This window comes from Hyperolius riggenbachi, chromosome 12 (genome assembly GCF_040937935.1).
Source record: "Hyperolius riggenbachi isolate aHypRig1 chromosome 12, aHypRig1.pri, whole genome shotgun sequence".
Taxonomy (NCBI): Eukaryota; Metazoa; Chordata; class Amphibia; order Anura; family Hyperoliidae; genus Hyperolius; species Hyperolius riggenbachi.
The window spans coordinates 136,025,736-136,051,986 of record NC_090657.1 but is presented as its reverse complement, the minus strand read 5'-3'; the positions used below and the strand labels follow the sequence as shown (position 1 = coordinate 136,051,986).

Below are 26,251 nucleotides of genomic sequence, written 5' to 3'. Positions count from 1 at the left end.
AGACGTCAGATACGTAAGCTTAACCCCCCGCCCAGCCCGCACAGCATTACTGGGTGAAATCCGGATAGTAACTATCCGGATCACCCGAAGCTGAATTTCAGCCCATGCCTGCCTCTAGATCCCATGGCCTACGACAACTCCTGCTGCTTCCAAACAAAAATTGTAATGACTGCCGTGGAACCACCTCTAGGTCCCATGGCCTACGACAACTACTGCTGCTCCAAAAAACAATTATAATGACTGCTGTGAAACCACCTCTAGGTTCCATGACCTACGACAACTCCTGCTGCTCTAAACAAAAATTGTAATTATTGTCGTGGAACCACCTCTAGGTCCCATGGCCCACGACAACTCCTGCTGCTCCAAACAAAAATTGTAATGACTGCCGTGGAACCACCTCTCGGTCCCATGGCCTACAACAACTCCTGCTGCTCCAAAAAAAAAATTATAATGACTGCTGTGAAACCACCTCTAGGTCCCATGGCCTACAACTTCTCCTGCTGCTCCAAAAACAATGTAATGACTGCTGTGAAACCACCTCCAGGTCACATGGCCTAAGACAACTCCTGCTGCTCCAAAAAAAAAAATTGTAATGACTGCCGTGGAACCAGCTCTAGGTCCCATGGGCTACGACAACTCCTGCTGCCCCAAACAAAAATTGTAATGACTGCCGTGGAACCACCTCTAGGTCCCATAGCCTATGACAACTCCTGCTGCACCTAAAAAAAAATTGTAATCAGGATTGTGATTCAGCCACCACTAAAGCCAAAGTTATCAGCAGGACTGCCAGGGAACTGGTATTTGTTTAAAAGGAAACATCCATTAGGTTCCCTTTAACATTGTGGAAATTGTTCCGCCGGAATGTGGAATTCCGCAGAATAACACGGGAATCCGCCGGAATGAAGCGGTAGCGGAATTTCGTTATAGCAGAAGGCGGAATTACCGCGACATTGGAAATCGCTTGTTCCTATCATCCCTAACAGTCAGTGACTGCATTAAATCAGGAGTGAAAAGGGGGGCTTTATCCTGCATATGAAATGCAGGGCTGGCCTTAGGTTTCACAGCGCCCTGAGCGTAACCAGATTTTGGTGCCCTCCCCCATTCATCCTCTTCAAGCGAGCACACACTCACACACACACACACGCCCATGTGCAAGATCCCCATTAGTGTATATAGGCAGATCCCCCTTAAGTATATATAGGCAGATTCCCCCTTTAGTATATATAAACAGATCCCCTTTTTAGTGTATATAGCTAGAAAGAGAGGTACTGTATAGTATACACGCAGATCCCCCTTTGACATATATAGGCACTCCCCCCCCACTTCCCCAGCCAAAAGGCAGTTGGGGAATCTTACTTTTCTGCTTGTAGCTGGGGGCAGAAGATAGCTAGGAGTCTGGAGTGACAAGCTGGTCTTTCTCTGATTAGTGCGCAGCGCAGACATCGCCTGTGAGCGAGGGGCGGTGCTACTGGCATGCATGGCTCACAGAGACTCAGCAAGAGGCAGCAGCAGGTTCCTGGAGTCTTCGCCCCTGTCAACCCCACTGGCACCAGGGGGTGGAGCTACCACTCGCAGCAGCACGGACCTGGAGCCCGCAGCCACAGCCAGCAGGTAGAAATGCGGCCAGGCCAGTTGAGCCCCTCTGGAAGCTGGCGCCCTGAGCGACTGCTCCGGTCGCTTAGGTCAAAGGCCGGCCATGATGAAATGGCAGCCATGACTGGGGAAATTTGTCGGGACACCAGTGCCAAGTGCCACTAATTGTCCCAGTGATGCCAATGTACAATATATAACTGCAATAAACAACAACAAGGTGCCAAATGCAGTATTCCTAAGCAGCCAAACTACATTTATTTTATTGACCTGAAACTGATACCAGTAAGTAAATTGTGACTGGTTGCTCATGCTGAATCTCTACTATGTACTGGTATAATATTGCAAGTGCAGTAAGTTTCTTTCAGTCTCTGTCCTGATTCCACCTTTTCGATGTCAGAGAAATGGAAGAGAACTTGATTTCATTTTTATCTTTATGCTGTAGCAGACTCCCTGTCCGCACAGCGACCAGGAAAAGAAGGAAGGACGATAATTGGACATGCACCATGTTGATCTTTGCCTGCCTTGATCTTCACCTTTGCCTGACCGCCGTACGAACATCACACAAAGATAAAAGAGATGAAATCTTAAGTTGAGCAGAACAGACCGGTCCTGTAGATAAACATTCAGTGTGTGCCCGTTGCGTTACAATTTCTGGGGCTGTGATTTCAAGCCTTGACTTGAACTATACCCTTTCTGGAGAGGTATTTTGCAGAACATACTGTTCAGAGAGCTTCAGGGCTACTACTGGTTAGAATTGTTGTAAAAGCCTAATCTTGCACAAAATCTGACCTATTCAACTTAAAAGCTATCCAACCAAGCTGGATAATATTTGGACAACAGCACAAAGAATGGCTACATGGGTCAATTAAAGTGTATCCTAGGTGACATGAGACATGATGAAATAAAAATGTGTTTGTACAGTGGCAAACATATTTATAACTAGGCTGTGTTCTTTTTTTTCTTTTACTACCTGAAAAAGTTAGCTTGTAGGCATAAACATTACAGCTTGTCTCTTGTCAGACCCATAATCCTCACTGATAAGGAATTACAACCATAAAACTTTTCCTGCACAAAATAACCTCTGAGAGCAGGGGATAGATATAACAAGGTCAATTGTTCATATATAGCTCTGAGACAATAAATGTAAATGTTTAAATATAAAATAAAACCATGGGGTAGCTAAAAAAAAGGTCACTTTTAGGAGGATATTGCTTATCTCATTAGTTTATTTTCACTTCCTGTTCACTTTAAAGAGAATCTGTATTGTTAAAATCGCACAAAAGTAAACATACCAGTGCGTTAGGGGACATCTCCTATTACCCTCTGTCACAATTTCGACGCTCCTCGCCGCATTAAAAGTGGTCAAAAACAGTTTTAAAAAGTTTGTTTATAAACAAACAAAATGGCCACCAAAACAGGAAGTAGGTTGATGTACAGTATGTCCACACATAGAAAATACATCCATACACAAGCAGGCTGTATACAGCTTTCCTTTTGAATCTCAAGAGATCATTTGTGTGTTTCTTTCCCCCCTGAGGGGGGAGTTCATAGCAGAACCACAACACTGAAGAACTTAGCAGCCTTCCAGACACAGGCTGACAAGTCTGACAAGGGAAAGATACATTGATTTATTACAGAGACTGTGATAGTACAAAGTGCTGCAGTAAGCCAGAACACATTAGAATAGCTTTTGGAACTTGTAGGATGATAAAAAACAGGATGCAATTTTTGTTACGGAGTCTCTTTAAAGCCTATGCTGCTCTATATCTGACAAGCCATGCCTCCCTTCCATAGGTATTAAAAGGAGGGTGGCTGATTGGCAGGTTGGCCTGATTCTTCTCACAACCCCCCACTGTGCCCACTACAACACAACACATCTTACAACTTTCAGCACATTCAGTAAGTCATACCCTCTTCCACAGGACTGGGCCCCTTTATAAAGAAAATAGGATGTGGGTGATTGGCTCTAATTGCCACAACACCTGAGTACTATTTCTGCATTTTGCCTCCTTAGGGTGATTGTGTTGTGCTGCCCCTCCCCCTCCATTCCACATGCTGTCCTTAATTTCCATTTTCAGCAAGCCCACTTTTTCCATGTATAACCTCCCTCTGCCGCATCCTACAGCCCTTCATCAATTTCCGCAGTCTCCGTTTTCCACTGCCAGCCCCCACTTGTGGTGCATTCCCTTTAGGCCACAGCCTTTTTGGCCTTTGTAGACTCTGTACACCCCTTTCAAAATGGTCTAGGGCTGGTTCACACTACCAGCGCTTTTTAAGGACTAGTGATTTAAAAAGCTCTTGCTAATGTAATGCTGCGGGTGAGTTTATTAAAATCGCATTGCATTGTATTAGCAAGAGCTTATGAAATTAGATTTTTAAAGATGTGTGTGCTTTTCACAATCCTTTAAGAAAAATCGCTCTAAAAATGGTACTAGAAGCACATTTTCAATTTTCTCAGTATCAAAACGTTGCAGTGAGAACACCTTCAGCTCCTAGTATACGGTACATTAAATAGCACATGGTATAACTGTAGCCTCTAGTAATTATAGGTGTGGATTACCTCAACCACCCTTTTACCATATAAACTCCACTTTAGTTTGAAAATAAAACATTTATCATTGTTGCAGAAGCCATTTTGTCTTTTATTTGTATGTAATTAAAATTTACCTTTGATCTTTCATCAGCTATAATGTTCTGAAATGACTGGGATGCTCAGATTTTGTTAACTTCGTTATGCCATCATTGCTCTGCTTGGAGGACAGAACTTCCTATCCTAATAGGAAGCCATGAGCAATTACATTTTTTTGTTTTTTTTTCCGTCTAGAGACATTTTTCTGCCTATACACCATACACTTATAATCAATTTTTCCAAAAATATCAAATGATCGAAAAAAAAAAAAGTAGATATAAAAGAAGATTTCTCATACAATCAATAGTTTCTATTGAAAAAAAATTGGAACATCGATTTGATTGTATTGTGTATGGCATGTATTCAGTACTGCCCCATCAAGTAAATTAATTTCTAAATCGCTCACCTGAATAAGGGCATAATTATAGGGGGGCATCCCATGCAGCTGTAGAGGGACCCAGAACTGTTACACTCCTTCCCTCCAATACAGAGGTCCAGCCTCCAGATTAGGTGTTGTGTCCACACTTGTTATGGGAGGGAGATCATGATCACTTATTCTATGACCCCTGGTAGATAGGGCCCAAGGCTGTGAGAGCCAAGGGAAGACAGGTGCATGTTGTGGGGGCCCCAGTAAGGTTTTGCTGGGGGGGGGGCTGATTTGCACCCTAAATATACAGATCAGACTTCCCAGCTCTGCATGCTTGTTCAGTGGAGTTACTCAGTAGGGCAGGCACTAGTACTACAGCCAACTAGTTTTTTTTTTTTTTTTTTTAAAGAAGTCAGCCTCCAAAGCTCTCTGATGCAAGTTGTACTTTAAAACAGTTTGTTCTCATCATTAGTTAAAATATTATACACCACTTCTATACTTACTGGGCAGATGTTGCTGCAGCCACATTTGTCCCCTCGCACATCATGGTGGCTGCACTGTTATGAGAGGGGGTGATAGTGTTAAAGGACAACTGAATAGAGAAGTATATAGAGAATGCTATGTTTATTCCCTTTTAAGCAATACCAATTGCCTGGCACCCCTGCTGACTCTCTGCCTCGAATACTTTCAGCCATAGACCCTGAACAAGCATGCAGCAGATCAGTCTGCATGCTTGTTTTTGGTGTTATTCGGACACTTCTGCAGCCAAAAAGACCGTCAGGGCTGCCAGGCAACTGGTATTATTTAAAAGGAATCAAACATGGCAGCTTCCATAGTCTTCTCACTTCAGTTGTCCTTTAAGCAGATGATTTGGGGATGGTGATCTGCATCTAACAGACGTCTGTAGAAAGTGTCTGTAGAAAGTATCTGTAGCTATATAGAATGTATCTGTAGTTGAGCACCCAGGTGGTAAGTTGGGCACCCAAGGCATTTATAGTAAAATATGGAACAGTCTTCAACAGGAACACTATAGAGGATAGGGAAGATTTTTTTTTTTTAATCTCTACGGGCCAGTGCACACCAAAAACGCAAAATGCTAGAGTTGTTTGAAGCAGATTTCAGAGTGATTCTAGGCATGGTTAGAGAGGTTTACTAAACATGCCTAGCGTTTTTGGAGCGTTTTTGTGTAGCAGATTTCAAATATTGTTACAGTAAAGATGTTACTGAACAGCTTCTGTAACAAAAACACCTGGAAAACCGCTCTGATCTAGCGGTTTTTCAGAGCGGTTTTCCACTTTCCTATACTTTAACATTGAGGCAGAAACACCTCAGAAATCTAAAAAATGCTGCAGCCCCCGAGTTTGCGTTTGTGGAAAAAAACTACCCGCTCTGGTGTGCACCATCCCATTCACTTTCATTAGCCAATCGGTTTTCCCCCCTGCAAGCGTTTTAAAAAACGCTTCAGAACCGCTCTGGTGTGCACCAGCCTTACCTCAGGCACAGCTTTTATATGGATTTTAAACCACCCTGCTGACTGACAGTCTATCATGCCTTCAGACTCAGAAAGGTGGGAGGAGGTGCCCCTCCAAATAAAAAATAAAAAACTGGAAAGCAGTATGAAATAAACAATCTTACCGGTAGAGGAAGGAGAGTAAAAATTATTTAATTTAATGGACTAAATGATGACATTTTGCAGGCCTTTCCAGTTTCTTCAGGTAAAAAATACCGACTTGGAGCGCTCAAGCTACATACACTGTATTTATTGGCGAAGCAGGTAAGGCCCACTAAATGTGCCGCCATTTAGTGTGCAATAAATAGAATCATTGTTACACGCCTTTCACCACTGAGGTGAGATAGTTTTTTTCATACCGCTTCCCAGCTGTTCACAATTTTTGTGGGGTACCTCTTCCTACCTACCCGAGTTTGTTCCTCCTAGCCAAGAGGGCCTACCTTGGGATATTAGATCCAGCAGGTTTCATTTGTTTTTCCTGATAGCAACCGTTCATACTACAAAAAAGACAGAATTCTCCACACACGGTACTGTGGCTGCCTTTCAGCAACCCACTTTTGTAAGTAACATTTCTTTTACCAGCTATCCCATTCTCTGGAATACTACACTATATTGCCGCTCCTTGTTTCTCTGTCTTTTTTCTTTTTCAGTTCCTGGAGTTGATTCTTTGAATTCGATTCACCGGATACAACCATTATGATTTCAGACTGACTGGGAGGGGAGAAAGGGAGTGAGCAGAGAGCTGGAGGTTGCTGAGAATTGTCAACTACAACTTCCCCCAACCCCCATATTTTATGATATAATTGATTCAACAAAAATGTCTTAATAATAATAATTATCACATAATTCTGAGACTACATAGTAACATGTTGATCCTAAATTACTTCAATTGCTTTTATAATATGAGCAGCACGGTGGCCTAGTGGTTAGCTCTCTCACCTTGCAGCGCTGGGTTCCCAGTTTGAATCCCAGCCAGGTCAACATCTGCAGGGAGTATGCATGCTCTACCAGTGTCGGTGTGGGTTTCCTCCATGTGCGTAGGTTTCCTCCCACACCCCAAAAACACACAGGTAAGTTAATTGGCTTCCACCTAAAAATGGGCCCTAGACTATGATACATGCACTACACAATACATACATAGACATACAGTATAACTATGGTAAGGTACACTGTAACTGACAGCAGTGCTGAAGAGTACTCACCAGTTTTACTGTCCACAGTGAAGTGCTTCTCTCCTTCTAGGACACTGTATACCACTCTAGCACTGCTACCATAAGCTGGATCATCAGCATCCCATGCAGACACAGCCATGACCGATGTACCTGTAAGAATCAAAGACAAGCAGGATCACAATTTCTATTCACTTTGTCCAGTCCATTCTACTGAGAAAATAAACTTACCAACAGGAGACAGTTCAGGCACACTTCCAATGTAAGGTGCCTGCAGGAATCGGGGTTCACTGTCATTAATGTCCTGCACCTTAATGATGAATTCAGACTCAGGTTCCAGAAGTCTGTCTGTGCGTCTGTCTCTGGCCTGGGCACGTAATGTATAGAATGTTTTATGTTCCCGATCCAAGCGCTCAGTCGCATGAATGTCTCCAGTGAGTTCATCAATGATAAAGATGGATCCTGCTCCTTCTCCAGAAATGGTGTATTTAATGGAGCCATCACCTTCATCTGAATCCGAATGAATCTGTGTGGTAGATGTAGAGATTATGTTTAATATTAACATTTACTTGGGTTGATGATGGTCTGGATATTAGCACATTCGAAAATGTAAAGAAGTAAACTTATAACACAAGTGCACTAAATCATCCCTATATTGTAGCCTTATTAATACTGCCATTATACGCCTAAACTGATCTGAGAACCCGCTGTGTACATATGCTTTATAGGTATATGTTTCTTTAACAGCAGACTGTATATCCCCACAGAACTGCTCTTCCTGTTTTCTTCTGCCTTGAAGGGTCACTGTGCTTTTTACTTCTACTGTCAAACTCCATCTGTGATATGTTGAACAGGTACAATTTTCAATACTTTCTTCCATTCATGTTGTGAGGGCTCCTTTCTTGGCACGCTCAGAAACTAAATATGGCACTGACCAGACCTTATCTGTAGATCACAGATATGTGATGGCTACACACACAGAAATGGGCAATGGTAATAAGGTGCAGTAGTGGCTGAAGAAACGTGGGAAAGAGGAAAGAGGAATGCATGAACTGCTTTTGATCTAAAAAATCTTGCCTTTTTATGTAGATACAAGGGGGGGGGGGGGGGGGGGTGTTTCACAAGACAGTAAAATAGTTAAAATTACTTTCTGCAAATGACAATTCTACTACCAGTACTTATACCAATGACATACCATGGGATTGCATTCCCATTAGTACCTAGGTAATGCATTCATTACTAAAGTAATCTGTGTCATACTGCTTGAGTAGCATGCGTTAGACTAGCAATGTGCACATCATCTCGGTATTGCAGGTTGCACTAATTACTCATTCTACACCAGCATGACGTAAGTAACAGTAAAATTGTTGCTGCTGGTACCTTTTGGTGCTTCTCTTCTATCAGATTACTAAACTTGTGACACAAATAAATGTATGCACTAAACTGTGTTAAAGTGAATTGGGAACTGCTGTAAAAAATCCTAGATACTTACCTAAGGAGATGGAAGACCCTGGCTCCCCCAATAGTAATATTCAACCAAATTGGTCAAATACCGTTTTTTTTTTGCCGCTGAAGGTGTCTTCGGAAGTCGTCTGGAGCCCAAGGGCTCCCGAAGACAGGCAGCTCTATACTGCGCCGGCGTAAGTGTGCTCTCTTGCACGCTCACACAGTCGCAGTACAGAGCCGCCTGTCTTTGGAAACAATCAGCTCCCGAAGACTTCCAAAGCCTCCTCCGGCGGGGGATTCAAATGGGGGAGCCAGTGCTGCAAACAAGGGCACCGTGAGATGAGCAGGAAGGTTCTCCTTAGGTAAGCATCTGGTTCATTTGTTTTCCAAATTCCCATTTGTTTTAAGAAGAATTATGTGCCTAAAGTCTTACGCACCATGCGTAGACTATACTGCATTTCATATAATACATTGCATTCTGCTCTACTCATCATGCGGTATATATTTGATGCACACACACACACACATTTGGTGTGGAACCTGACAGGGTTAGAAAGGTTTCTGCTGATTGAACGGGGGATGAGTATTACTAGTCTACGGTTGTTATGATTAATTAGTAGTTAGGTTAATTACCGGTAATAGATGGTTAAATTACCATCTAACACAGTTCTAAGAGCCTAGTAATCAGTGCACCCAGATGTTAAATTATTGTATGAAACAAGTCTTCTGCAGCTTTAAAATCATAACATGAACTCAAGTCAAGTAACAGAGTAGATTCAGGCTCTGAAGGTGGGGCTGTTGCTATAAGCTTGGCTTGTCTCATCCTATTGAGCAGGCTCAAAGGAAAGGAGAAGGAACAGACTGTATCTCTCTGTGAAAGCTATAGTCTACAGCACTGACAGTCAGAGTTGCAGGAGGTGGTCAGTGTCTGGGCTCCTGACTTGTACTTCAAGCAACATCAGTGTATTAACCCGCCTGGCGGTCTAAAAAATTCCGGCAGGAGGCAGCGCAGCAGTTTTTTTTTTTTCTTAAATCATGTAGCGAGCCCAGGGCTCGCTACATGATAGCCGCTGAGCTCAGCGGCAACCCCCCGCCCGCTTCGATCGCCTTCGGTTATCTCCAATCAGGAAATCCCGTTCAAAGAACGGGATTTCCCGGAGGGCTGCGGGATGACGTCCCCGACGTCGGGACGTCATTGGAAGTCCCAATCCACCCCTCAGCGCTGCCTGGCACTGATTGGCCAGGCAGCGCACGGGGTCTGGAGGGGGGGGGGGGACCGCCCGGCGCGACGGATAGCGGCGATTGAGCGCGGGGCGGCGGCGATCGGTGTGCTGACGCAGCTAGCAAAAAAAAAAAAAAAATTAAACAAATCGGCCGAGCAGAGCCGGAGAAAACCTCCTGCGCGGCTTACCCACCGCCAAAAAGGTTAAAGAGCTTCTACACAGACAACAAAAAACCTGAATTTGAGTGCCTAAACCGATCTAGGATAAATCTGTGCCTGTTTCATTGCTTTAAAAGAAAACGCATCACAAATAGCCAGATGGGTGCCTGTGCTAGGAGTACGAGAACACTAGGTACCAAGTTTGTCCAGTGCCACCTGGTGGAAAAGTTAAATGTCCACATGGCAACGATGGGATGCTGACAGCATATGTTCTCCCAAGTGATTCTGAGTGCTTTACTGCCATATTCCCACACTCTTTAAAACCTCCTTGTATGATAAAGTAGGACCTTGACCACAACACATTTCAAGCTCAGTTCACCTCTTTTTCATACTATGGCTATATGTGTTCTGCAACTAAATTTGTATAGCTTTACACTGTATTCTACATATGACATTTTACTATGCTTGTTGATTACATGGCTGTTCTACAGTCTTGTGAGGAGGTTAGCGGGAAGGGGGATGTGTGCAGAATTTTAGGTTGACTAAAGTTGCACCTGTATTTTAACTGGGCTTTAATAAAGATATATAAATTGTTACACATTTGGATTATTATTTATAAAGTGCCAACATATTATGCAGCACTATACAATAGATTAATAGGGAGATAGACAACAAGGAACAAGATAATGCAACAGAGTGCAGGTCTTAGAGGCCACATTGTTCAAGTTCAAGTCAGGCCCTAGGAAGTGTATTCAATGAAAGGGTGAATGATCAAGTTGGATATACTAGTGGGGAGGACCCTGCCAGAGATACATATATCATATATTGGGCTCGATTCACAAAGCGGTGATAACCCAGTTAAATAATTTAGGCGTGATAACCATTTTTATCATGCCTAAACTCAGTTTAGGCATGATAGGTTTAGGCATGATAAGTTTAGGCATGATAAGTTTAGATCGCGCGCAAAGTCCCGCACGCAAAGCAGCGCCATTAAACTCTATGCAAAGTGCACCAGACTTTGCTAGCGCAAAACTTTTGATCAGCTGTGCACTGCGGTGCTAACCCAGTTGGTGCTTAAACTTATCACGCCTAAAAACTTATGACACCTAAACTTATCACACCTAAACTTATCATGCCTAAACAGAGTTTAGGCGTGATAAAGGGCTTTTCACTAGCGTGCTGTTAGCACCGCTTTGTGAATCAGGCCCATTGTATACAGTGTATGTGTGAGTTGGGCTACAACTCACTCATCATTGTTTTATGCAGAGTACCAGATTCATTTACTTAATCTGGTTACTAAACTGAGAGGAGGACTATTATAGGACTATTCATAGTTGCTCTTGTCACTGTCATGCTGTAACCATAAACACACTCAGGAGCTGGGTATTTATGTGATGAACAAAACTGCAACCAATTCCCAGTTGCCAACAATTTCACTTATTCCTTAATTCACAAAGCAGTTGTTAAAAGGATACCACAAGAAAGCTCCAGATTTTGACTGGCAGATGCCCCAGATGACTCAGAGTTAAGGTAGGTACAAACACTTCATTAGTGTTGTTCAGTAGGATTAAGCCTGATCCTTCAAGAGACACTGCTGTGTAAGAGTTCTGCATAGATACAGTGGGATGTAAAAGTTTGGGCAACCTTGTTAATTGTTAAAGAGAGCTTTAAAAAGATGATATCCATCTTTCCATAGTTACACTGTATTACACAGGGCAACTCTTTCCTAAAGTCAGCAGCTCCATTCTGGTGGGGGGAAAAGGGGGGGGGGGGGGAGGAAATGCGCTGTGTTGTGCGGCCCTGCAGCTTGGCCTTAAAGCTGCAGGCGTGCAGAATTATTAGGCAAATGAGTATTTTGACCACATCATCCTCTTTATGCATGTTGTCTTACTCCAAGCTGTATAGGCTCGAAAGCCTACTACAAATTAAGCATATTATGTGATGTGCATCTCTGTAATGAGAAGAGGTGTGGTCTAATGACATCAACACCCTATATCAGGTGTGCATAATTATTAGGCAACTTCCTTTCCTTTGGCAAAATGGGCCAAAAGAAGGACTTGACAGGCTCAGAAAAGTCAAAAATAGTGAGATATCTTGCAAAGGGATGCAGCACTCTTAATATTGCAAAGCTTCTGAAGCGTGATCATCGAACAATCAAGCGTTTCATTCAAAATAGTCAACAGGGGCGCAAGAAGCGTGTGGAAAAACCAAGGCACAAAATAACTGCCCATGAACTGAGAAAAGTCAAGCGTGCAGCTTTCAAGCTGAAACGTCAAGACTGGGCCAAGAAATATCTCAAGACTGATTTTTCTAAGGTTTTATGGACTGATGAAATGAGAGTGAGTCTTGATGGGCCAGATGGATGGGCCCGTGGCTGGATTGGTAAAGGGCAGAGAGCTCCAGTCCGACTCAGACGCCAGCAAGGTCGAGGTGGAGTACTGATTTGGGCTGGTATAATCAAAGATGAGCTTGTGGGGCCTTTTCGTGTTGAGGATGGAGTCAAGCTCAACTCCCAGTCCTACTGCCAGTTTCTGGAAGACACCTTCTTCAAGCAGTGGTACAGGAAGAAGTCTGCATCCTTCAAGAAAAACATGATTTTCATGCAGGACAATGCTCCATCACACGCGTCCAAGTACTCCACAGCGTGGCTGGCAAGAAAGGGTATAAAATAAGAAAAACTAATGACATGGCCTCCTTGTTCACCTGATCTGAACCCCATTGAGAACCTGTGGTCCATCATAAAATGTGAGATTTACAAGGAGGGAAAACAGTACACCTCTCTGAACAGTGTCTGGGAGGCTGTGGTTGCTACTGCACGCAATGTTGATGGTGAACAGGTTAAAACACTGACAGAATCCATGGATGGCAGGCTTTTGGGGGTCCTTGCAAAGAAAGGTGGCTATATTGGTCACTGATTTGTTTTTGTTTTGTTTTTGAATGTCAGAAATGTATATTTGTGAATGTTGAGATGTTATATTGGTTTCACTGGTTAAAGTAAATAATTGAAATGGGTATATATTTGTTTTTTGTTAAGTTGCCTAATAATTATGCACAGTAATAGCCACCTGCACACACAGATATCCCCCTAAAATAGCTAAAACTAAAAACAAACTTAAAACTACTTTCAAAAATATTCAGCTTTGATATTAAGGAGTTTTTTAGGTTCATTGAGGCCATGGTTGTTGTTCAATAATACAATTATTCCTCAAAAATACCACTTGCCTAATAATTCTGCACTCCCTGTAGATGCCAGTAGTGGTGGTGAAGGATTATTGGATTATAGTCGGTGCACTACTAGGACCGGCAGACCTGTCTCCAACAGCTAATGTGTGCACTGGACACACAGAACTGCAATATACCAATAGCAAGAAAAAGAAAAATAACCCTTTGGGTGATCTACTATAGCACTAAGCACTGACTGCACCTGTCTGCAACAGCTGAAATGCACTGTGTGGACACACTGAGCAGCAATATCACAAGATAAAAACACAGCCTTTAGAAGGGCTCTTGGGGCTATGTAGATGGTGAATTGGTAGTGTAGCAGCAGGAAACTCCACAGACACATAAGGCAGGCCTAACTAATGCTTTCCCTAATAGCAGTATAGCTCTGTCCCTAGTCTCCTTCACAGCAGCCACAGTCATAGTGTAAAAAGGCTGCTGTGCTGGCTGTCTGCTAGGTTGGGGGGGGGGGGGGGCTGTCCAGGAGGGAGGGATAGTTGATTGGCTGCCATGTGTCTGCTGACTCTGGGGTAAGAGGTCAATTTTTGTCTCCATTATAGAGGTGGCTCGAACCTCAGATTTTGGGTTCGCGGACCATGGACGCAAACTACCGCAAAAGTCAGCGAACCGGCGAACTGCAATAGACTTCAATGGGTAGGCGAACGTTAAAATCTACCGGTACAGTTTCTGGCCACAAAAGTGATGGAAAAGATGTTTCAAGGGGTCTAACACCTGAAGGTGGGCATGGCAGAGTGGGATACATGCCAAAAGTCCCTGGGAAAATTACGGATTTAATTCCAGAGCAGGGTTATAATCCCTAAAGGGCAGAAATCACATTACATTCCTAAATTGGAGGCATAAAGTGCTTGAAAACATATTGCGTGTGTATACATGGATCAGGTAGTGTAAGTAGTGTATTGCCTCACACTGACAGACCAAACTCACTGTGTAACACACCGCAAACAGCTGTTTGTGTAGCGATTGCCGTGCTGGTGCGCACGATGGCGAGAGTGCAGGTGATGGCGGTTTTCCAGCCCATATGGTCGGGCTGAGGTAGCTCAATGACAGAACAACAGTGACTGTCCAGCTGATCAAATTTGGTCTGTCCACAATGAAGTGAAGTCACACAGATGCAGTGGAAAGATATGCGCTGCTCTAATAGAGTGTGCAGTCACACAGATGCAGTGGAAAGATATGCACTGCTCTAATACAGTGTGCAGTCACACAGATGCAGTAGAAAGATATGCACTGTGCCACTTGTCTAATACAGTGTGCTGTCAGACAGTGGGACTACAAATACCAAGCAGGCAGCAACGGTCTGTGGGCTGTATCTATGCAGTGTCACCCACAAAGAGAGCTATGCTTTAGTAAGTTAAAATCACACAAAGAGAGTGGGAAGAAATGCACTGATCTAATACAATGTGTCAGCAAGCAAGGGCACAGCTGCGACAGGGCTATAGCTATGCTGTGTCGTGACGTCACACACAGACACAAAAAAACAAAAACAAAAAACACACCAGAAGAACATTAGCCCTCAAAAGAGCTGTTTTGGGGTGCTTACAGCAACAGCGAGGAGCAGGCTAACAACAGCCTAACTAATGCTTTCCCTATCTCTTCAGCAACCTCTCCCTTCCTCTCATTATAGTAACATCGGCAGAGTGAGAACATGGCTGAAGCTGCAGCATTTTTATAGGGGGGGGGGGGGGGGTCCAGGAGGGAGTGCAGCCTGATTGGCTGCCATGTGTCTGCTGACTGTGATGTAGAGTGTCAAAGTTTAGCCCAATGACGAGGTATAGGGGGCGGGTCAAACACGCCATGTGTTCGCTACCCACCGCGGATGCGGGTAGCTAATATCCGCGCGAACTACCCACCGGGCGGACCATTCGGGCCATCTCTACTCCATTATAATGTACAAGGCGTGATTTGAACACTTTATATGTTTGTGAATAGATGCGAACGCAAAGACACGTTGTTTGCCGTGAACTATTTGCCGGGCAAACTGTTCAGGCCATCTCTACACACTACATTCTCAGCCATAATAGTCCTAAATGGCTGCTTCAACCAAGTTATTTAGTGTTTGTACCTGGCTTTAATGTCTAGGAGAATTCTTGAACAAGCAGGTAGTCCAGTCAGATGATAAGGTTAAGGTTCCGACGCTAATCAAAATGTTCGCTTGCGACTCCATTAGTTCCCACAGACAAACTATTCCTTACTTGTGGGTATTGCACATAGATCTCTGGGTTAAATTTAAATTCAGTGAGCAGAAGACAACTACAGATGCTATTACTCAAGAAACTTGTCTTTATTCTTCAGCTAAGATGTAAACTGTTGTAGAACTGAAGTTAGCCTTAAGAAAAAAGTTCATGAATACTAATCCTAAACAGTATGCCCCAGAAGTGCCCTCTGACCTGGAAGTACAGTACAATTCTGACATTAGCATCTTCAAAGGCACAGATGATTTGATTGCTGTGGTGGATGTAAATGCAAGTTATGGTGTCCTTTAACCTTGACACCAAAGAAGCAAAGTGCATGCTGGGAGATTTATCAGGAAAGGCCACATGCAGACCTGCTCAACCTCTATATCCCCATTAAACTCTGAAATTACATAACAATAAAACACAATCATGTTCCAGAGGAAAAAACTGTTTTTTTCTAAACGTTCAAGAAAGACAGCTCTTGTAATGGAGGATCACAGTAGGAAACTGTGTGGATCATGTTATTTAACCAGGAGACTGTATATTCCCATAAATATATTATTACCCAGTTGGTAGCCAAAACAAGGCTGAAGGGAAAAAACAGCACAGTGACAAGCTTAGAAGCAGGTAACAGTCATATGGTTTCTGATAATTCTCTGCGTTTACTTTGACCATCTGGTTTAATATTTTATACATCAATTTGTTTTGCCCTTTTGTTCAGCTTGATTTGTATGCTTTTTTGTTTTGTGAGGCTAACTAATTTATACTTTGTGTTTCCGTCGCTTGTTGGAGGGCTAGTTTGGCTTTTTTTTCTTTTTTTTCTTCTTGTTTTGTTTTCTATGAAAATAGAACATTTTCTAACAAAAACAGCCTCGTTAAAGAACCATTATAGGGAAAATATTGCTATTCTTCTACCCCTTCTGCGATTTACGAAAAAAAAATGCAGAATCAGTGCTCAATTTGTGTCAAAAATGCTCAGAATGTTCAAATAAGATACTTCACAATAGATGACAGCTTCTCACCTGTCAGCAGGGTTAATAACACGGACAAAGGTCTGCGTTTTCACTTGGTCTCCCCGGCTGCCGCATGGCAGTAAATAATAGGTCAGTAACTGCAGATAGGTAATAACACTTATAAAAAAAACTTATGGAGTCCAAGAGACCAAGTGGAAAGGGGGATCTCCCGGTTATCTGCCCTGCCGACACATGACAGGGAGTGTCATTTCTGTGCATTACTCTGACATTATGGTGTATGTAAACCGATTAGTCAATAATGAAAACTATGTCACCTATCATTCTCCAAAACTATCAAAAACAGAAGTGCATTCATAGCATAAATAAACTAAAAATAAATACATGATGATTTAAAATCAGGGGTGTGTACCCAAAGTAGCAATTCATTCAAAAATATATTGAGAAAATCAAGTGGTGGGTGGCGTCGGCTGTGGGCCGTCTGTTCCAGCATCTATAGCGGTTATTAGGTAGGGTACCTCTAGTGTGATCTGCACTGTATGACCTGCTGTGATATTCTATTCAGGGTGACAGGATCCATTTCTTTTGGTTATTTTATTTAGTGGTATGGCAATGGCTATACTGGAGGATTTTATTAGGACTGATTTTTACAGTGCATTTTTTAATAAGGTATGTTACTTTTCATACATTGTCCTGGTTTTGCACAACCATCTTTATTTTGATTTATTTATACACGAAGCAAGCTTAAACTAAATTATTCTACACAGGTTTTATGTTTGGTTTAATTAATCACTGCATTAATTAATTTTGTCACAAAACTGAGGCCAATTTCTAAAAGTGCACAGAAGAGTTCACCCGTTCTGAACAAATCCTCTGCTGTTCACAGTTTATGTAAAAATGGCAACAACTTGTTTGAAATGTCATAACTGTTTTCATCTGAGCTGCAATCACTGAATATGAATGAATCCAAGTCACCGATTTACATTTTTTGTTCAAAGTAGCATAATTACATTATTTTCAATAGAAGATAATGGGCCTGATGCAATTCACTTTTTCTTCTAAATTTTCTCGTTGGATAATTTTTTTTATCCTCTGTTTAAATAAGTTGTCAGCAAGTTGCAATTGAAATATAAAAAGTACAGTATATACTCCACTATAAGTCTAGAAATTTAGGTTCAAAGCACTAAATAAAAGTATAGGGGTCGACTTATACACGAGTCATGAGCAACACTGAGTGCACTAAGTAATGTGTATTACTTGTCCATTAGAGCTATTCCAAATTGCAGCAATTTACCCAGTGGTAAGTGACACTTCCCTGATAAAGGAAATGCCAAGGAAACAGGTCTGAACAGCTAACAAGGAAAGGGGCCCGGGAAGGGGGGGGGGGGGGTTTGAAATACTGGGCTGCAGGAAGGGGAGTGAAAAACTGCTCCACTTGAGGGGCCTGGTGGAGTTATTAGCTTCACTTAAGGGACAGGATGAGTTAATGGATGCAATACTGTATACAGTGCTGTCATTAACCCCAAATGCAGCTGTTAATTCTTCTTGATACCCGAATAAAGCCATGAACTTTGCTGGGTAGACTTATACTTGAGACAATAAAAAATTCCAGCTTAAGAGGGTCAAATATTGGAGCCGACTTATACACTGGGTCGACTTATATTCAAGGATATATGATGGGTAAAAAAATTATTTTCTTGCGAGCTGGTGGCTTTTTATTGATAAGATGTGAAAATTCAGCTAGGAGAAAACTTAGGAGAAAAGTGAATTGTATCAGGCCCAATATGTGATGCGAAAGTGGCCTCTATTGGCCAGTGGTGGTGTTGTTGCTGTTAATTTGCAGGCATTTACACTAAATACCACCACTTTATTAAAGCCTAATTGATGTAGGACAACCAGGTAGTAGGCAGAACCCAACCATTCAAGTGTGATGTGCTCAGGACGGCGTTCCTTTGCCCCCAGGTACACCAGCAGAATTGCTAAGAGAAGAAACCCGGCACCATCTTCAAGTTTGTATTACGTTTTTTTTTTCAGAGTGCTTGTGGACTTGATAAAGAGAGGAGGCTCCTCTCGAAACGTCGTCACTGCCTGCGCTATGCTGTATCCTGCTATGCCTTAAATAAAAGAGCGTAATACAAACTTGAAGACAGTGCCGGGTTTCTTCTCTTCGCAAGCCTAATTGATGTGACATGATGAGTGAAACATACACATGTAGTTTTAGCCCTGCAAATAAATGATTTGTCCCTTTCTGTTTTCCAGTACAGCAAGAGTTAAAAAACAAACAAACCGGAGTTTGTCTATGCAAAAGAGCTTACCGAATTCAGTCCTGTTTTCTAAAAAGTAAATAAAAGCTAAAGGCTGATATCTGTCAGGGAGATAATGTTTTATGTCAGGAAAGTTCAAAGGGTCATTACTTCAGTATCTTTTTCAGCTTAAAGAGAACCTGTATCAAAAAAAAGTTCCCCTGGCGGGTACTCACCTCAGGAGGGGGAAGCCTCAGGGTCCCAAAGAGGCTTCTCCCTCCCCTGTAGCTGCAGGCAGTCCAGCGCTGGCTCCCCCGAAGTGTCCCGGAATCCTCCCTCGACAAGCCTGACAAGTGCTGATTTACCTTTCCTGGCTCCAGCGGGGGCGCTGTTGCGGTTTTCCGCACGGAGATAGACGAAAATAGCCGATCTCAGTCGGGTCCGCTCTACTGTGCAGGCGACTTGCGGCCCAACAGCGATCGGCTATTTCTGCCTATCTCTGAGGCGGAGAGCCGATACTGCGCCTGCGCTGGAGCCGGGAAGGTGCATGTGCGTTTTGTTGGTCTGGACAGAATTCATAACTCTGCAAGAGGTGGCAACATGGATCGCTTGCTTCTACAACGTGAAGCAAGGTGGATATTTGATTTGGAGGCAACTAAGGAACCAGGCCTCAATGAAAACACAAGCTATGTTCCCTTTCTGCCACCTTAGGGAGTTTTGGCGCAGCATCCTACACCTGAAGGGTCTGTGTTGCTTTTCTAGTGGGAGGGGCTTTGGGGGCTCCCTGCTGGGGCATCTCACATCTAATTTTCCGCATGATGTTTAGGGAGAAAAAATTTCTTGATTTGTGTTTATGCCATAATTGGCTTGATCCCCATCTGGACAGGGATGTGCATGCATGCACATCTCTTCCTTTTTTATGGTGGGGGTAGTCAAAATGTAAGAGTGAGCGGAATTATATGTACTGTGATTTAAATTATCTATTTAAATTCGTGGTTTTGTAAAGCCACATATACATATGGTAGGCGGTTTCTAATTACGAATAACGATTACTACTGTATAGTCACTTTGTTCTTGTGATGTTGTTTTGGGATGGGATGTGGAACGCTTGTGTCTGCTTGTGCTGCCGCCGTCTGATCCGGCTGCTCTGGCGTCTCCCGCCCCTTCCCCGGGGCCTGCGTGCGGGGGGGCGGGGCTTGGCGGACGCGCCGGGTGTGCTATTGGGCGCGCCCGTCGTGTCTGCCCGCTCCGCCCCTCCGCTCGCATTGGCCCTGGTGTGGGGGCGGGAGACGCCGTACATGCGGTCGGATTGGACGGCGGCCTGCACATAGGCGCAGCGTGGTCCACAGAGAGACACGCCTCCTGAAGAAGCCGGCAGAGTCCGGCGAAATCGATCGAGGACGCCGTCCTCCACCATGAGGTCTTCCCCTCCACGCCTCCATGCTGCCTAAACCAGGTGCTGCATCCCTCTCTCCATACCTCCATCCTCAGAGACTCGGCCAGTCTTTCCAGGCTTTGTCACAGCAGACCAACAACAGACCGGTGGATACAGTAAGAGCCCTGAGGGCACCTCAACTGCACATGCACATGCGGCCTGCACAGAGACATTGATAATATTGCCATGCACCTTGTCTGCTTGCTTTGCATTGTGAATTGGCTAGCACTGGATGTGCCTTGCTGCTGCTTCAATCTGACACATGCTGCTATTTGATGTGCCTGTTTGCCAAAAGTTCCCTAGGAATCACACTGCATGTGCTATGCTATGCTATAATACAGGACTGTACTCTGCCATATCAATATACTATACTGAGGTGACTTGTTAGCCTGATGGGACGCTGAGTACTCCATTTATTTTATTGGAAGATCGTATGCACAATATAGGAGGCTATATGACATGAAGGAATCATTATGTACTGGATGAATGCTCTGGAATCCATTTTTCAAATGAACTTCCTATGATATCCATAAGTCTTTACTTGTGAGGGATTCGGCAGCATTTTTTCATAACAAGGTTTTGATCTATTTTTGCAGGGCTGCGCAGCCATTAACACGTGTGCACACGATCCAGAGACATACCTCTGTTCAGGAGGGGGAGAGTACAGGGGACGCCTGGGCGGGTATGTGCATGGATGGGGTGGGGGATGGGCTATATGGTGGGATTTTTATCTTGCAGTTTTTAATAATGAGCATATGTTTGAATAAAGTTTTGTATTTTTGAATAAGACTGATTTGTATTCAATCAGGTCTCACTCCTCCTTTACTCTATCTCATAGTTTGTACTATAGCCCTGCAAATAAATGATTTGTCCCTTTCTGTTTTCCAGTACAGCAAGAGTTAAAAAACAAACAAACCGGAGTTTGTCTATGCAAAAGAGCTTACCGAATTCAGTCCTGTTTTCTAAAAAGTAAATAAAAGCTAAAGGCTGATATCTGTCAGGGAGATAATGTTTTATGTCAGGAAAGTTCAAAGGGTCATTACTTCAGTATCTTTTTCAGCTTAAAGAGAACCTGTATCAAAAAAAAGTTCCCCTGGCGGGTACTCACCTCAGGAGGGGGAAGCCTCAGGGTCCCAAAGAGGCTTCTCCCTCCCCTGTAGCTGCAGGCAGTCCAGCGCTGGCTCCCCCGAAGTGTCCCGGAATCCTCCCTCGACAAGCCTGACAAGTGCTGATTTACCTTTCCTGGCTCCAGCGGGGGCGCTGTTGCGGTTTTCCGCACGGAGATAGACGAAAATAGCCGATCTCAGTCGGGTCCGCTCTACTGTGCAGGCGACTTGCGGCCCAACAGCGATCGGCTATTTCTGCCTAACTCTGAGGCGGAGAGCCGATACTGCGCCTGCGCTGGAGCCGGGAAGGTAAATATTTACATTAAAAAAATGTTGATGATAAGGTGTGCTCCTTCACTAGCCAAACAACAGCAATCTTTTTTATTATTTTTGGATCGCTTGGACCTGAGGTTGAGTGTCCCACCCCTCAACAAATTATTTATAAATGGTCTAGTGCTCAACAAGTCCTAGGAGTAACATATTTTTTTTCCAATAGATACAGTTCAATGATATTCAGTTCAAGTCAAACAGTCCTTCTGTGCATAATACTCTCAGATTGCGCTCACCAGAATCCAATGCCAATCGATTACAGATTAGCCAATGCGTTTTTGGCCCAGCCAGTGTACTCTTCCTGCTTCTAATCTTCTGGGTAGCTCATAGAAAAGAGAAAACACACTCATGGTGCAGTATGTCAAGTCACTCCACTTACTAGTGCCCATACATAGAATTGCGCTCACCAGATATTAATGCCAATCGATAACAGATCAGCCAATGCGCTTTTAGCCTAGCCAGTACTTTTCTGCTCCATGGGGGGATATCTTCAGTCACTCGTAAATATATGGAGGAAACAAGGAACTATATTATGGTGCAGTATGTTCATCCACCACCACCTTATGTGCACACACACATACAATGCGCTGACCATTCCTTTTTTTCTTCGACCTGTTGAAGACACGGCAGGAGATCACTGTATACTGGCTGGGCCACAAAACCCTTTAGCTGATCTGTAATTGGTTGGCAATACTGTCCGGTGAGCGCATTGTATGTGTGTGTGCACATAAGGTGGTGGTGGATGAACATACTGCACCATAATTGTTCCTGGTTTCCTCCATATATTTACGAGTGACTGAAGATATCCCCGGGGAGCAGAAAAGTACTGGGTAGGCTAAAAGCGCATTGGCTGATCTGTTATCGATTGGCATTAATATCTAGTGAGCGCAATTCTATGTATGGAGACTAGTAAGTGGAGTGACTTGACATACTGCACCATGAGTGTGTTTTTCTCTTTTCTATGAGCTACCCAGAAGATTAGAACCAAGAAGAGAGTACACTGGCTGGGCCAAAAACGCATTGGCTAATCTGTAATCGATTGGCATTGGATTCTGGTGAGTGCAATCTGAGAGTATTATGCACAGAAGGACTGTTTGACTCGAACTGAATATCATTGAACTGTACCTATTGGAAAAAAAATATATTACTCCTAGGACTTGTTGAGCGATAGACCATTTATAAATGAACAAAAAAAATATTTACATTACTGCTGTTCGGGGAGCTTTTCTCCGCCACCGTGGGACTGAGGAGGACGGGGGAAGCCTCAATAGGATCCGGAGGCTTCCCCCACCCCAGGTGAGTTCCCCCTACGGGAGGTTTTTCTCAATACAGGTTTTCTTTAAAGTGTAGAATGTGGATTCTAAACTGCAGCTGTGACAGTCTAAACTTAAAAATAAAGCTATAAAACTGAAAATAAAAGTATGAGGCTTTTTGCTAGACGAGTAACGTTCTATTTATCATCCATACCACACATACAATTCCTTATCATACTTTTATTTTCACTTCAAGTTCACTTTAATATTAATATTCACGGTGTTTTATTTAATTTGCTTTTATGTACCTAACTTACCAGGTCTAAGTATAAAAATGCCCAATTATGTTAATTAAATTGTGTTTTGAAAAAAGAAGCCAACACGGAATAACTAGGTTAGTGAAAGGAACAGATTTCCTTTTGTAAAAGTTTTAGGGTGTAGAGGACACTATTCATGAAAACACAAGTTTTGCACTTTTATAGTCTTGTGGCATGCCCCGGGATGTAACTCCATACCTTTACATAAAAATGAATAAAACAAATAGAAAAATGAATAAAACATAGGAAACCATATAAAAATGAATAAAATATATATATAAAAACATACAAAAATGAATAAAACAAGCATAGACTGCCTGGCCATAGTAGAACCAACAGGTGCTGTAAAAAAAAAAACTATTAACATTTTCTGCCCAGCTTTAGCTTGACATTCATAACCTGTTTGCTCTGCTACATCCATTCCACTAAGAAAATACTGCAGAATTAAATTTTCATTGGTCACCCAGAGGGACTTTTGGTAGTCATAACTTTATTAAAATCCCGTTTTCTACATGTGCAAACAGGTTCCTCTTAAGATGAAATATAGATGGCTTGTGCTGTGGGCTAGGTAATTATCAAGAGAGAAGACACATTTGAACCAGGAAAAAAAAATGTGTGCCTACAAAATGTAGCAGGAGCTTATTATTACCATTAGAACGCTATATGGCTACAGTCAATATGCTGAATTACAAAAGATGGACACATGCATTGTTTTTCATGGTGTCAGTAACCAGACTACATACTTGCATCTCTTTTCAAAATAATACCCTATTTTTTCAACATTCTTTTTTTAAGTGATAGAATAATGTTATATTTTCTCTGTCCATGCTGCACAGATCCCTTTGGAGCAAAGATTCTGGAGGCAAGCTTTTCATTACTAGAAACTGGAACAGTATATGCACCAGGTGTGTTTACTGGGCAAATAGGCTCCTACAGCACACTGAAGGGCACTATGGGAATACAACTTTTCTAGTTTAGAAGTAAGTTTTATTAAAGTGACAAACAGGCACTTGTTACAATTAATGGCATAACTTTGAAACTGCTCTTAGCTTATGTAAACACTTTGAGCAACTGTCGCCTGAAAAAATCATTAGCAATCATTTTGGGTGAGAGTTTGGGAAGGATTGTTTGTACACATGCTCCTTGAATCTTTGCTGCGGAGCAGTTAAAATGGGCACGAGGCACGCCTGGTGAATTGGTAGCTGCCATAGGCTGCAATGCAGTTTGCGGCTATGGCAGCTCCCAGGGTGTCATCTGAAATCTGTGTGTGACTGTTGTCTCAATTGGTTACACACATAAGATAAACTGCTCACCTGTGTTGGATGATTAATGTCATATGACAAGAGTCAGCGATAAAGGCTTTTTTTTAGCGCACAGTGCTAGATGTATATCTAGCTGTCGAAATCAATCGGCCCACAATTAGACCTCCTAATGTCTCACCATCAATGGGTTTAATACACAAGATTGTACTGTGGGGCTTAAGATTAAAGGTTAAGATACATACAATGCATCTGCTCAGGAAGTGTAGACTGATGTGTTTTGCAAGGTCCAACCTTGCTTCCTCAGAGGGTGATAAGCAATGCATTGCATTGGTATCTTTTGTGTGTAATCGATTGAGACAACAGTCACACACACAGGGAGTGAATCCCTTTTTTCTTTCTTGTTCCTTATGTCAGATGCTGTACACATCTTTGGGGATTAGCTGCATACCTGTATAACTACACAAGGGATCAGAGTAAAGCTACGCCCAGGCTAGCTGCATAGAGGTTTTCTTTTCCTCCAGATTGTAAGCCTTCGGCAGGGTCCTCCTACTCGTGTCTCCTACCTGTTCACGCACATCCATTACCGTACATCAATCCTATGGATCTAAGTGAACTCTTGAATGAACTCGACTGGCCTAATCTCCATGCTCCTATCCAGTGACTGACTAAGCATTACCTTGTACTCATACTGTGCTGGGTGATCTGGTATGCATGGATTCTTGTATTGTCTTATTGCTATTTGTCACCCCTAAATATTGCCTGTAACCTTAAAGAGGAACTCCAGCCTAAACAAACATACTGTCATTAAGTTACATTAGTTAATTAAAATAGATAGGTAATATAAACTCTTACCCACCCTGTTTTAAAAGAACAGGCAAATGTTTGATTTCATGATGGCAGCCATCTTTTTGTTTGAAAGGAGGTGACAGGGAGCATGAGACACAGTTCCAACTGTCCTGTGTCCTGAGCACCTCTCCCAGTTGCTAGGCAACGTGAATAACAACATAGGAAATCCCATCATGCTCTGCACAGCATCAGGGAAAAAAAGCCCGGGCTTTTCTTCTTTGATGGGTGGAGCTTAGATAAAAATGCAGCTAAAAATGATGTTTTGGTAAGAAAAACAAAGTTTTGATGCTGTGAAACTGTTAAAGAAACACCAAGCCTTTTCAGTTCTGCCGAGTAGATTTTTAGTCCGGAGGTTCACTTTAACTAATGTCCAGTCCGCAAGGAGAAAAGCACAATATAAATGTTATTTGTCTTGTCTATTTGTCTAATATGTTGGCACTTTATAAATACAATAAATACATATTTACAATTTTCTTCAATTTCTACAGAGTGTAATTTGGGTGCCGGAGTTTGGCTATAGTATAGCTGAACTCCGGCTAATGGCCTTGCAGCGCAGGGACTACAATTAGCAGTGCTAACATCCCGCATCATTTGAGTTTTAGTGTGTGTGTGTGTGGGGGGGGGGGGGGGGGGGGGGTCAGTAATAGGTGCTTAGCTCTAGTAGCAGATGATTGGCGTTTAGCTACACTATAGTCAAGCACCCAATTTCCAGAGGCTTATTTTGGTCACTGGGGTTTGGCTACAGCAGGTGCCAAGCTGTATGTAAGAGCGGTGGCTGTTCACCTATATTATAGCCAAGCATTGGGGTTGTACTAGTTAAAGTTAGGTGTAGGTAGGTGGGAGTCTAAATGTTAGGTGTACTTAGAGGAGACGTTAGTGTTAGGTGTAGGTAGAGGGGGATTATAGTGTAAGTTGTAGTGTGGAGATGTTAGTGTTAAGCATAGGTAGAGGGGATTTTAGTGTTAGGTGTAGGTAAAGG

The 26,251-nt window shown here is 42.9% G+C and overlaps 1 protein-coding gene across 5 annotated transcripts in view; it reads right to left on the bottom strand.

Annotated features, from left to right (window-relative positions):
* CDH22 (cadherin 22) overlaps window positions 1–26,251 on the bottom strand; it is an 804,629-nt gene that overhangs the window by 156,369 nt on the left and 622,009 nt on the right. For all 5 annotated transcript variants that reach the window (XR_011025318.1, XR_011025319.1, XM_068263548.1 and 2 more), the window contains 2 exons: window positions 7,500–7,794; window positions 7,302–7,421 (listed from right to left, as the gene is read on the bottom strand). Coding sequence is in view for 3 of the 5 variants with exons in the window: in XM_068263548.1 (XP_068119649.1) it covers window positions 7,302–7,421; window positions 7,500–7,794 (415 nt within the window). In the remaining 2 variants the exon portion in view is untranslated. The remainder of the gene's footprint in view (window positions 1–7,301; window positions 7,422–7,499; window positions 7,795–26,251) is intronic.